The sequence below is a fragment of the Rhamphochromis longiceps genome, linkage group LG2, assembly GCF_057381845.1.
Source record: "Rhamphochromis longiceps isolate RC_006_pf linkage group LG2, R_longiceps_female_GT1.1, whole genome shotgun sequence".
Classification (NCBI taxonomy): domain Eukaryota; kingdom Metazoa; phylum Chordata; class Actinopteri; order Cichliformes; family Cichlidae; genus Rhamphochromis; species Rhamphochromis longiceps.
The window spans coordinates 39,549,407-39,563,086 of record NC_140558.1 but is presented as its reverse complement, the minus strand read 5'-3'; the positions used below and the strand labels follow the sequence as shown (position 1 = coordinate 39,563,086).

The following is a 13,680-nucleotide window of genomic DNA, read 5'->3' as shown; positions in this document are numbered from 1 at the left end:
TTTTTTTCTGTCTTCCCTGATTTTCTGTCCCCCTTATATTAACAAAGTTAAATATTTTAACTACAATGTTCTTTTTGCACTGTGGTGCGAATGTTAAAGTAACCAGAGTGAAGTATATATAAACTATTTTTTTTTTTTTAAGTTGAGATGATCATGGGATTTGAACCAGTAACCTTTGGCTATGAAATGATAGTGCTAAGTAACCATTGCACTAGCAATACTTTTCCAATAGAATTTACTAAGAAAGACTTGACTGTATTCAAAATCGATATTGATTATAGATTTTACCGCGCAGAAACTCTGGATGTTCAGATAAACATCTGTGATACAATATTTTATTATTCAAGATGAAATTATGAAGAACACACCATTTATCATACAACTATTTCTTAATGAGGGAAAATTACAATTCATGAAAGACTTTCAATATAATACCATCGCCATCTTAAAATTCAAACAACAAACATTGCTTTATTAAATGATTATAATATGCTACAATATGTGGTAGGTGACTGGCTTTTCTTTCATTTTAGCAACAGGTATTTCACAGAAAAGAAGATCAGACACCAGCTAGGCAGGATAAGAAAGACAAACGCAACAACATTGTCATCCCCTTTGTAGCCGGTGTATCAGAGAAACTCGGGAGAGTTTTCCCCAAGCACGACATCCCAGCATACTTCAGACCCAGCAACACACTCAGACAGAAACTGGTTCATCCCAAAGACAAACTTCCTAAACACAAACTTAACAATGTAGTGTATGCTGTACAGTGTAGCGAGGAATGCCCAAATCTCTACAATGGAGAGACCACCATATATATATATATATATATATATATATATATATATATATATAAAAACACCCAGCACGCCCATGCGGGCGGTTTTATCCTTCAAGCTCGGGTCCTCTACCAGAGGCCTGGGAGCTTGAGGGTCCTGCGCAGTATCTTAGCTGTTCCCAGGACTGCGCTCTTCTGGACAGAGATCTCCGATGTTGTTTCCAGCAGATCCCGGGAACATGAGGGTCCTGCGCAGTATCTTAGTATCATATATATATATATATATATATATATATATATATATATATATATATATATATATATATATATATATATATATATATATATATATATATATAATAAACATTTTAAAAACTGAGTATGTGTATAGTTTTAACAACACCTATATATACACACACATATATATATATCGGGACTTTGTCGTGATAAGAGAAACGGTTGTGTTACGAATATTACCTAGGTAACAGGATGACGCGCCTTTTGACCTGACTTGCCGTGTGACGTGAAAACTGTTGCAAAGTGGCGCAATCCACGCACCGCTGGCCCTCCACTGCTGAGCAGGCGTGGGGTTGCATTAGCTTTACTTGATAGATGTTCTTGTGACTTTTATCTTATTTCCCTGAACGTAGTCTAAAGCAGACACCGTGACATAATTTCACCCACTCGAGGAACGCTGTAACGACGACCAACGACGATGTTTAAAAAGTACGTTATTGGTTATTTTAAGTGTTGTAGTTAGCAACAGCTAGCTCACTGATTAGCATCCTCGAATTTTTTAAGTGGGCTCAGCTAATAAGACAAGCAGGCTCGACTTATGATAATATATGATATATTTTGTTGCCGATATAAAATTTAGGCTGCGGCGGACTAACAGAAAATAAAGATTGTTTAAGGGTGCTGTGTGATGTCTGAAAATATGCAGACGCATGTGGTTTGCCTCTTATGACTGAGCTAAATGAATTACTTACAGGTCCTACTTGTCGCTGTGTACTGAAAGAACATGAAAAGTGACATTTCAAACACTGAAACTAGAAGTGTTTTGAAAATATCCATGACCATTATGTTAATAACTTTAAGCAGATTTAAGTCGAATTTTTTTATTTGAGCTTACACATATTGGCGACGAGGGAGATGGATTGATGGACAGATCGAGGTACAATTACGTTATATGATAAAATCAGGTGTAAGTCGTTGAAGTAAACAGGCCAAGCAGGACGCCTCCTTAATCACTTTTATCTGCTCTCTTCTCATGCTGACTGTGTACTGGGGGATAATAGGTTTACTGTTTATAGATGCATTTGGAGTTTGAAACATACCTCCTGTGAGGAATGCATGGAAAAGTTCAGGGCTGGGGTGTAATCAGCATATGAGAACATTTGTTGCCAACTTTTTTTCCAGTTGCTCTCTTTTAGGGATTGAAACGGCACGTCCTCCTGTGTCACACCAATCCTTTGCATGTCTTATAGTATAAATCTATGAACCTCCTATGTGGTCTTGCTGTTTTCTTTCTACCTGCCAGCTCTATATTCAGCATACTCTGACCAATATATCTACTGTTCTTCCTCTGCACATGTCTAAAGTATGCCAGGCATACCATACATCATAACCTCAAGTTTACAATCCAAGATAGCGGCAGTGAACGTAGTAAAAGTGTAAAACTTTCAATCTCCCACTACCCCAATTTCCCCCCACTCCTGCCTCTTCTTCAGTTCTCTTGTGTACCGTCTTTAGTTTATGGTGATTGACTCCAGGGACTTAAACTGATCCACTTAGTTTTAGAGAACTCCCAGCTATGGGGACCAAAAGCCAGCACACTCAAAGGGGCCATTCCAAACCTGGATAAATGTGGGTTGTGTCAGGAAGGGCATTCAGTGTGAAATCTTTGCCAGATCAAAGATCACAAAACAGCTGTTGTGTTGACAGCAAATATTTTATTCAACACGATGTATATCTATAATAATGTGTAACATGGGTTGAGAGATATTGGTTGTTTTCTAAAACCATGTTTAAAAGGTATAAATCAAATTCTTAATGCTTGCATACGTTCCTGATGTTTGCTACAGCACATTGACTAAATACTTTAACTTAAGGCTCAGTTTCAGTGTTTTTTTTTCTAGTGTTAAACATGTTACCTTTTCTCCTTTCAGATTTGATGAAAAGGAAAATGTGTCCAACTGTATCCAGCTGAAGACATCAGTGATCAAAGGTATCAAAAATCAGCTGTTGGAACAGTTCCCTGACATCGAGGCATGGCTCAATCAGATAATGCCGAAAAAGGACCCTGTGAAGATAGTGAGATGGTATGATTGCTCATTTTAATATCTGTTATTTTTATATGTGGTGTATTTTTTCTAGAACACAAACCCAACTGTGAAAAAGTTGGGATGCCTTGTAAAATCGGAATAAAACAGAATGCAGTAATTTGGAAATCTCATAAACCCATATTTTATTCTCAATGGAATATAGAAAACCCCAAACTGTTGAGGAGGTAGAATTCTGTATCAGACAAGAACGGGACAGCATTCCTCTTCCAAAAGTCCAGCAGTTCTCAGACATTTAGAGACTTGTTAAGACAAGAGAGGATGCCACACATGGTAAACATCGCCCTGTCTCAACTTTTTTTTGGAATATCTTGCTACGTCAATTCAAACATTTGATGTTTTCTTTTCTCTGTGGTGAACAATAAGATTTCCAAATCATTGCATTCAGTTTGTATTTACTTTCACACAACCTTCCGAATCCAAACTGAGTTTGTAGATTCATCCCTACATTTGTTTCTTTATTTATTGCAGCCATGAACACATTGAAATCCTGACAGTGAATGGAGAGCTGCTTTTCTTCAGACAGAGAGAAGGACCTTTCTACCCAACCCTCAGACTGTTGCATAAATGTATGTGAGACCTTCTAATGCCGGCTTATTGCTCGCTGTATTTTAATTTCCGCCTTCTGATGACCTTTCTGTTTTTTTTGTTGTTGTTGTTTTTCCTTCTTGTAGATCCTTTTATTCTTCCACACCAGCAAGTAGACAAAGGGGCCATTAAATTTGTCTTGAGTGGAGCCAACATCATGTGCCCTGGGTTGACATCGCCAGGCGCTAAACTCTACCCAGCTAAGGCTGACACAGTTGTCGTATCCTTTCAGACATGATGCTCTGTCTTCTAGGTTTAAGCATTTATTCTATTTCATGTGAACTCCCCCATTGGTTTGTCTTTAATAAGTGAATTCAGGCAATCATGGCAGAGGGGAAACAACATGCACTTTGTGTTGGCGTGATGAAGATGTCTACAGAGAACATGTAAGACTTTACTGAGTAAATCCCTCACTAGTTGCTGCTGCTTCTTTTTCCTTAAATGTGCTCAACCCGCCCTTTTGTTTTGCAAACAGAGAAAAAGTCAACAAGGGAATCGGGATTGAAAACGTCCACTATCTGAACGACGGACTGTGGCACATGAAGACGTATAAATGATAACGCCAGCCATTTGGAAGATGTACGGAGCTCCTGATAGCGAAGCATGAGCTGCCAGTCAACTGTTTACACCTAGAGACTTAGCTGTGTAATCTACTGGAGGCTTTGAATCAACCGTCACTGTCATGCAAAAATAAAAGAAAGAGCTTGCTTTAAAGTGTATCTCAGTTGGCATTTTGTATTGCGGGAAAACAAATTGTAAAATGAACCACTTAAACAAAACTTGAACATGTCAACATGCTCTGATGTGCAGTTGCAAGAAAACGTTTGTGTGAATGCTTTGTGATTAATAAAGGTTTCTTGATTTGATTTCTCATGAAAACACAGTCTGCTCTTCATCTAAAGCCGTAATTACGGACAAATACAATCTGATTAAAAATGCACAAACAGTTGGACTCTTCCTGTCTTTATTAAACGGGGCTGGAAAAGAACGTTGAAATTAATAACTTGAAGCTCCACAAAATTTTTCTCATCCCCCAACTGGTCAAAGTACATTTCCTTCCTACTGCCGCCCAGTGCTGTGGGTACTTCCTCTTTAGCTGTACTGTTTACTTCTGTATGTTTTATTATATTACCCGAGCCCCTGAGCATCAGATAGTGGAGTGTTGCCACATGCATAAACATTGTCGTTTTAAGCATGCAGACCCTGAAATAACCAGGAAGCCCCATACCATGATGCTCCCTCCACCGTGCTTCAAAGCTGGTATGAGGTCTTCCTCTTTGGTCTTCCATTAACACAAAGACGGATTTTTCCAACTTCTCTAGAAAAACAGTTGTGATTGAAGACAGGTCCACATAAACCAGACTTCGTGAGTGCGGTCTTTATTTTTATGGATTGACACCACTACAGGGCACAAATCCTATATCTCCTTAACTGTAATGCCTGACTCCGAGTAGCATTGGGAGAAGCGATTAGCTCAGAGATTCTTACCTTTCCCAGCCTGCACGGAGAGCATTTTAAATAACAAATCTGCTTAAAAAAATATTGAAATGAGCTATTTTCAGTTGCTTCCTTGTGGCAAGTAGTCACCACAACATGCAGAACATGCCAAATCAAACACAACGTTTGATTTGGCATGTTTTGCAACACACCCTTAAAGGGTATTTACACTTATTTGATTTACTGGAACTGAACCAGCATCACTTTCGTGTTAACCATTACAGCATCGCAATAAAGAAAGAGAAACTGGAACGAATTATGTGTTATTTCTATCATCTTTATTTTCTATTACTGCGACTCTGATAAAGATCAGACCACAATTTCTTAGTAACCAATTCAGAAATCTTTGGAGAAACTCACCTTTTCATAAAGCAGCATTTAGTGATGCAGTTTGTCACCTCAGGGTACAGGATGTGAACATATTTACATATAGAGCAAAGGCGTGTCAGTGTGCGCAGACGTTAGACCTGTTATTCTGCCTCTCTTTATTGCATGAACCTTGCCATATCTACATGACAGGTCAAATAACATTCAAATATCCACTTAGAACTGATACTGTTTACAGCCCTGCAATAAGTGCCCCTTTAAAAGATCTAATAAAAAAAAAAAGTTTAAAAAAATATAAAGTTCTTTAATTTAACATATGCTCTATTTCAATCCATCCAGTGCTGCCATCTAACTACCAACACTTTCCAGTTGCTCCAACAGGTTTTTCCATCTATCTCCAGTAGAGCGTACCTGGAAAACTTAAAAGGAAACATTCGGATCAGATGCCCATATCACCACAAATGACTGCTTTTGACATGAGGGAGCAGCACCTCTACTCTGAGCTCCTCATATCCCCAATGCTGAGCGCAGCAACCCTACAAAGTAAACTCACTTTGGTTGCTTGCATTCAGGTCACCAAGGAGTTTGCATGTCCCTGTGATCCAGGAGTTTGTGTTGTCAGGAGAGATAAACCCTGGTAAGCTTTCCCAGAGCAAACTAAGAGAAAACCAGAGTAAGAGCAATAAAAGAAATTGCCAGTTTAGCCAGACCTGCCAGGATTTGTGAGGCGTAGCAAGATAAAACCCAGAAGAAATAACATGGATCTGTCGTCCCGGGGGGCCCACGAAGTGTGGTTGCAGGCACTGAGGTCAGGAGCAATCAGGACTGTCAGGGGCCTGAGTGTGTTGATTCCCATTCCCACAAATCTTTGCTGGCCCATACAACACAACAAATCAAATTAAGTTTCTCTAATAATTATTTTTTATTTTGCTTTTATTATACAAAAGTCACCTTATCCATTCACCTTGACTCCCATGTGATTTTAAAAGAAATGTGTTTTAACACTAAGATAGCCTTTAATTTGTTTATTTACAATGTCTTCATATGTTGAGATAACCAAGTATAACATTGCCAAAAAAGAAGAAGAAAAAAAAGTGTAGTAAACTTATGGCTGGACTGCACAATAATTGATTCAATACTGATTATTGGTGCTCCAATACATTCTTCAAATCAGAAAGATGATTCTTAAAAAAAAAAGAAAAAAAAGAAGAGGTTCACTTGTAAAGAGTTAAATAATTAAACTCTCATTACTTCATACCTTTAAGACCAAAAAGAAGACATACATAACCATACAATGGTAACTAAGCTATGGAGAGGACACATTTTTGATATGTTACCTGTCTTGGTTGCCTTCAAAGGATGAAACTTCTATTCAATCACACAGTAAAGGAATGGGCTGCTGATTGTGCCAAGTGCAAAAGGTACAAATTTACAGAAAAAGGTTAATCCTACCCAGGATCCAGTTTTATAAACAGCTTTAGAAAAACATCTCCCCAAAGTTACGTGTGCCGTCACAGAAGCACCACAGTTAAAATACCACGTAAAGCTTGAAGAACTGAAGCTCTAATCGTTGTCCGAATCTTTAGGGGGATAAAACGTTAACCAATCGTGAAAGTCGTGCCCGTAAGGACGAAGTCTGTAAACTCCAAACATCATAACGTGCATCTGATTTGGGGACATCCCGCCGTAAGTGACCGCCATGTCAGGGCAACAGCCCTCCACTACATCAGTGGGATTGTCCTGCATGCTCTGTTTTATCATGTTGACCACATTCTGCTTGTTGAACAGGCCCTTGCCATGTCTATCTTCGCCATTTTCCGCAAACACACCGGCATATTTCAGGCACAAGGCCAGCTGCTTGTCTTCACCCATCTTCCACAGTGTGTGGGTTCTTTCAGGACATTGGCCTTCATCTTTGAACATGGTCATCAGCCTTTTCAGAGCTTCATAGCTTAGTACAATCCCGCTGCTATACTCCACATACTCGAGCTCTCCTGACTTGACAGCATTTCCCAGGTAGAAAGGTTCATTGGGATCCTTTGCGAGAATGAGATATTTCAGATTCTCAATGATGGCGAACGTGGTGGGTTGGGCCACAAAGAACCAGCGCAGGTCCCCAGCATTCTCATACGCATGTATGAGAGCTTTGCGCAACCTTGCCCAGTCATCTTTTTCATTCAGGTCTACCGCTTCAAGTGCCTTGGAGCCCTCTGAGGTGTAAAACACAGCATTGTCACAGTGTTTGCTCCAAGTGTCCAAAACGGTGGCCCAGTACACAAGAGTCTTGGGCTGTACCATGATGATGCAGTAGACCCGCACTTGATTCTTCAACTCCTCCACTCGACTGTCAGAGAGGCGTTTCAGCTCGTCTTTAGAGGGAGCATAAATATGGTGATGATGATGATCTTCTGTCGACGACTCAGAGCTGAAATTAAAGCTGCCCAGGAACGACAGCACCAAGCAGAAGACGCCTCCCAATAGCATCCCCTTCATGAATGAGCACCCATCAGACAACATGATGGCAGACACTGGAGGAGTAAGAAAATTCATTACTAGGGCAAAGACAAGCGTTTAAATATTATCCTGAAACCTAAGGGCTGTTATACAAATGTTTTTAACCATTTTTTTAAAGGAAGGTTTAAAGCATAAAGCAGACTCTTTAAAAAAAATCAAATGCACAAACCTACTGCTTTAAATATTAATTGTGCTTGTTTGAGTAGTCACTGCCAAAGACCCATTTGAACCAGGAAATAGGCTGTAGATTGTGTTTAATTTTTAGCTGTAGTAATGAGGATTTCTCCACTTTTGGGATAAATATTATATCTATCTTAGTCATCTGTGATGCTAACTAGGTTTTTAATTGTTCAGCAGACAAAACAAGTGAGCTGAACAGCTTTCAATTTATTAAATTGAGCTTCATCTGGATAATAATAAAACTTCTGATGCCTTTTTTGGTGCTTGTAGAAAAACCATACTGAATGTGGCACAAATTGTGGGGAAAGCAAACCTATCTAAATGAGTATAAATCTGAAAATATACTCATAACTGTAAAGAAATGCCACATAGGGATCACTTCGGACTCAACCTTTATGACTATCCTATTGAATTAAATCGACAGTTTTGTTCTTTAAGATCTTTAAACATAGTAAACATACCTTGTGTGCCACAGACTGCTCCCAAACACGAGGGGACAAGTAATACCTCTAAAACACTTAAGTTGGCTTTATTAAACATTAGATCTCTAGCTGGGAAAACATTTTTAATTAATGATTTAATCACTGAGCATAGCCTTGATTTTATGTTTTTAACTGAAACTTGGTTGGACCAAAGTAACAGTGGAGCTGTTCTCATCGAGACGACCCCTCCTAACTACAGTTTTATCAGTGAGGTCAGGGCGAGCAGGAGAGGAGGAGGGGTTGCTGTCTTATTTAATGAATCATTTCAATGTAAGCAGCTATCTCCTGGAAGTTTTCAGTCTTTTGAATATGTGGCTTTACAGCTGAAGGCCCCATCCAAAGTTGTGTTTCTTAATGTTTACAGGCCTCCCAAATACTGCACAGACTTTTTTAATGACCTCAGTGAACTGCTGTCTGTGATCTGTGTTGATTTTGACTGTGTAATTATTGCTGGGGATTTTAACATTCATGTGGACAACCCTCAGGACAAAGGGACTAAAGACCTGAGTAACACTCTGGGCAACTTTGGGCTGACTCAGCATGTAACAGAGGCCACACATAATAGAGGACACACTCTTGACCTACTGATCTCCAAAGGCCTGAGCATTTCAAAGGTTACTGTGTCTGATGTGGGCCTGTCTGATCATTACTGTGTTTTCTTTGAAAGTAAAATCTCAGCCCACACAAATATATCAACAACAGTGATCACAAAACGGTGTATAACTGAACACAGTAGTGAGATCTTTAACCAGGTCTTCCCATTAACACCTGACCTGCCCAGAGGGTCAGTCAATGAGCTCGTCAATAGCTTCAATGCTAACATGTTAAATGTAATGGACACTATTGCTCCCATTAAGGTGAAGGTTATCTCTGGAAGGAAAAAGTCTCCATGGAGAAACTCCACACTGGTGAAAAATGAAAGAGAGTGTAGGAAAGCTGAGCGCAGATGGAGAAAAACAAACCTCCAGGTTCATTATGACATTTATAAAGAGAAACTTCACAATTATAATTTACAACTGAGGAATGCAAGGAGGTCCTACTTCTCTGACATCGTCACTAAAAACAGCCATAATGCTCGGGTCTTATTTTCTACAGTTGACAGGCTAACAAACCCTCCTGTGTCAGTGGCAGCTGAACTTCATTCGACCATGGCCTGCAATGACTTTGCCAAATTCTTCACTGAAAAAATCCAAAAAATTAGACAAGCAATTGTTACATCAACAGCAGATCCAGGATATGTACTGTGTCCACCAAAAAACTGTTTAAACACCATGAAACAGTTTCAACCTATTAACAGCAAAGACCTGGAGGACATCTTAGGTCAACTGAACTCCTCCTCCTGCTGTTTAGATGTCCTGCCAACAAGTTTTTTCAAAAAGGTCTCAAAGACTTTAGAGTCAGACCTGTTACAGATCGTCAACTTTTCTTTATTATCAGGTGTGTTTCCAGAATCACTAAAAACTGCTGTAATCAAACCTATACTGAAAAAGGACAATCTTGACAAGACACAAATGAACAACTACAGGCCGATCTCAAATCTCCCGTTTTTAAGTAAGATCATTGAAAAAGCAGTTTCTCAACAGCTCAGTTACTTCTTAAAACAGAATAATTGCTACGATGCCTTCCAGTCAGGTTTTAGACAGAACCACAGCACTGAAACCGCTCTGACCAAAGTGTTCAATGACATATGTCTGAATACAGACAGTGGAAAAATGTCAGTCCTAGTTTTACTGGATCTCAGTGCAGCATTTGATACAGTTGACCACAACATATTACTCAAACGACTGGAGAACTGGACAGGTCTTTCAGGAACTGTACTAAACTGGTTCAAAACATACGTAGAAAACAGGAAATACTTTGTATCAATAGGTAACTTCACATCTGAGCAGACAAGTATCACATGTGGAGTTCCCCAAGGTTCCATCTTGGGACCCCTTCTGTTTAACATCTACATGCTCCCACTGGCACAGATTATAAACAACAACAAAATAAACTATCACAGCTATGCAGATGACACACAAATATATATCACAATGTCACCAGGAGACCGAGGCCCTGTACAGGCTCTTGGTAAATGCATTGAGGAAATCAATGACTGGTTGTGCCACAATTTTCTCCAGCTAAACAAAAACAAAACTGAGGTAATAGTCTTTGGCGCCAAAGAAAAACGATTACAGGTCACCAGAGAACTTCAATCTATACATCTAAAAACCACAAACCAGGCGAGAAATTTGGGTGTAGTGATGGATGCAGACCTAAACTTAGAAAAACACATTAAGACAATAACAAAGTCAGCTTACTATCACCTCAAGAATATATCAAGGATAAAAGATCTGATGTCTCAACAGGACCTGGAAAAACTAGTCCATGCATTCATCTTTAGTAGGCTTGATTACTGTAACAGCATCTTTACAGGTCTACCTAAAAAAATCAGTCAGACAACTACAGCTCATTCAGAACTCTGCTGCTCGAGTCCTCACTAAGACCAAAAAAGTGGACCACATCAGTCCAGCTCTGAGGTCCTTACACTGGCTGCCTGTCCGTCAGAGGATAGACTTTAAAGTTCTGATGCTGGCCTATAAAGCTCTGAATGGTTTAGGACCAAAATACATCAATGACCTCCTGACCCAGTATGAACCATCCAGATCCCTCAGGTCATCTGGATCCGGTCTTTTATCAGTTCCCAGAGTCAGAACCAGACACGGAGAAGCTGCATTCAGCTTTTATGCTCCTTATATCTGGAACAAACTCCCAGAAAGCCTCAGATCAGCTGAAACACTCAGTTTATTTAAATCCAGGTTGAAGACTCACCTGTTCTCAGCTGCATTTGAATAAAGCACCAAATCCACACTTTTAAGCTTAAATTTCAAAACTTACATTTAACTACTGATTTTATCTACTGTTCTGATTTTATCTGTTTTGATTTTATATACTGTTGTTTGTTTGTTTGTTAATTAGTTAGTTAGTTTATTTGCTTGTTTTAATCAATTTTAAATCATGCTTTTTATTTGTTCTTGTTTCTAATGTCTCTGTAAAGCACTTTGAATCACCTTGTTGTTGAATTGTGCTATACAAATAAACTTGCCTTGCCTTGCCTTGCCTTCTCCTCTTTGTGTCGGTTTGAATACACGCAGTATGGTATAACGTTACAGGTTATTCAAAGGAATGGGAGTGGTTCCTGGCCATTCAATCATATCTCTGCCTCAAAATTGTGTACTGTTGCTCACTCCTGCCACTTTATCTCATGTGCAATATCCCATCGTATGGAGGAAAGACCTAAACAACTCTATCAAGGCTTGTCAAACACATTGTTTGACGCAATCAGCTTGCACTTCTAGTTTGACGTGTCTTCACTACATAGAGACTCTCAGCTTTACATTAGGTTATTTATAAATTAATAATAAAAATGATTTAAAAAAAACAAACATCATATTTGTTTAGAAATACTTCGAGACAAACGACAAACACCCAACAGGCTAGCAGTGTTGTTGTCAAACTGCGCAAAATCATTCTAAATCGCTGATTCAACGTCGATAACTTTATAACAGCACTGGGAACCAACTGTTAGCTGTTAGCTCCCTGCCTTCTCAGTCTTACACTACGAGGCTCACTCGGGGGTCTTTCTAGCACCACCAGGACAACAAGCAGAAGGAATTTACTGTACCTAGAAGCGTTACTACTGTCGTGCTTCCTGTTGTTCTCCTGTTTGTCCAGTCTTTATTCAGCCAGCTGTCCTGTTTGGAATGACTACAAACGTCACCCAGCAGTAGAGCCAACTGTTCTTCTTCTACGACCTCAATAAAGCAGACTAGACGCTACAGCTGCGTGACACTGCCACCTACTCGTTGTTCACTACGCGTGTCACACTCGTCTTTTTCTTTGGTGGCTTATAACCCATATAAGGGTGTATTACGGCAACCCACATGGCGGCAATTTTGCACTTAATTTCAAAACCCAGTAGCAGACGTGGGCAGATTAAATACTGACAGTATCAATATCAATGACTGATGTTGAGAATAGCACAAAAAAGGAAGCTGATGACAATGACATACAGTATAAAAAGTGGGGGTTATTTTAGTATTTATTTACTGGGTCTAAAGAGCTGCATGCTTGTAGCACGAGGCAGTCTCTGCAAACTTAGTCTACAATGCTAAGAAAATTCAATAGAGAGAGGAGGCATGCAACTACAGCGACATGGTGTTTCTTTAAGAAGCTTCAAAAGTGTTTTAATCAGCAGAACACAAAGACAGTATTAAGGAAAATGAAGACATATGATCGAGAAAGGCCCTACACCAGACAGAAGATTAGGGACGTGACTAGTTTCAAGAACTCCTGTTAGTGTTTGTAAGGACAGCACTGGCGTTGAACATCACATCCACAGCTGCAGGATCCAAACTGCAGAATGTGCGACGGTGATGCTGAGACCACACCTTGCAGCAATCTGTTGACAATGTAAGTACAGTGTACTGGAATAAAAGTCAGGAAGATGGTTGAGAAGAAAAGGGCTAAGGTTCAGTGGGACTTCTGAGTGAAGGTTTCATTTGGCCTTTTGAATCCCAGAGAATAAATAAGATAGCTTCCAGGTGTGCTGGCTGGAACAAGTGGCAGAAGCAACCCCCCTATCCAAACCTGCGAAGAGGTGCAGAAAAGGAAGAGAAGGAGCAACATGACACTGGTGAACTTTGCACCAGTGTCCTTTTGCTTTTGTTAAAGACTAACATAGGTGTCCTCTTTGCTTCCTTTTATTCCATAGTTCCTTCTGCTCAAGTCTTCTTTAATATTGCTTATGACGCACATTGACATGAGACAAACGAACACTGGAGGAGAAACATATAAAACAGAAGCTTGACATTAAAAACAACTGGATAAACTCTGGGGGAACTGAACACACAAGAAATGAACTTAAAGTAGAAACTGAAGCTAAATAAACACCAAATATTTAAGACCTCTAGAATGATAAATTATATAGACT

General features: G+C 39.5%; 2 protein-coding genes across 2 annotated transcripts; one reads left to right on the top strand and one right to left on the bottom strand.

The window, feature by feature from the left end:
- The first annotated feature begins 1,318 nt into the window (after window positions 1–1,318).
- Window positions 1,319–4,654, top strand: mcts1 (MCTS1 re-initiation and release factor). The gene is made up of 6 exons (XM_085428489.1): window positions 1,319–1,504; window positions 2,947–3,099; window positions 3,592–3,689; window positions 3,795–3,928; window positions 4,027–4,094; window positions 4,184–4,654. Exons 1-6 carry the CDS (start codon window positions 1,494–1,496, stop codon window positions 4,263–4,265), a joined length of 546 nt encoding a protein of 181 aa, XP_085284615.1. The 5' UTR covers window positions 1,319–1,493; the 3' UTR covers window positions 4,266–4,654.
- Window positions 4,655–5,552: 898 nt separating this feature from the next.
- On the bottom strand, window positions 5,553–12,525 carry c1galt1c1 (C1GALT1-specific chaperone 1). Its single transcript, XM_085428473.1, has 2 exons — window positions 12,373–12,525; window positions 5,553–8,060 (listed from the first exon to the last, which is right to left on the bottom strand). The coding sequence occupies exon 2, from the start codon at window positions 8,047–8,049 to the stop codon at window positions 7,096–7,098; it is 954 nt and encodes a 317-aa protein (XP_085284599.1). The 5' UTR covers window positions 8,050–8,060; window positions 12,373–12,525; the 3' UTR covers window positions 5,553–7,095.
- Window positions 12,526–13,680: the final 1,155 nt, after the last annotated feature.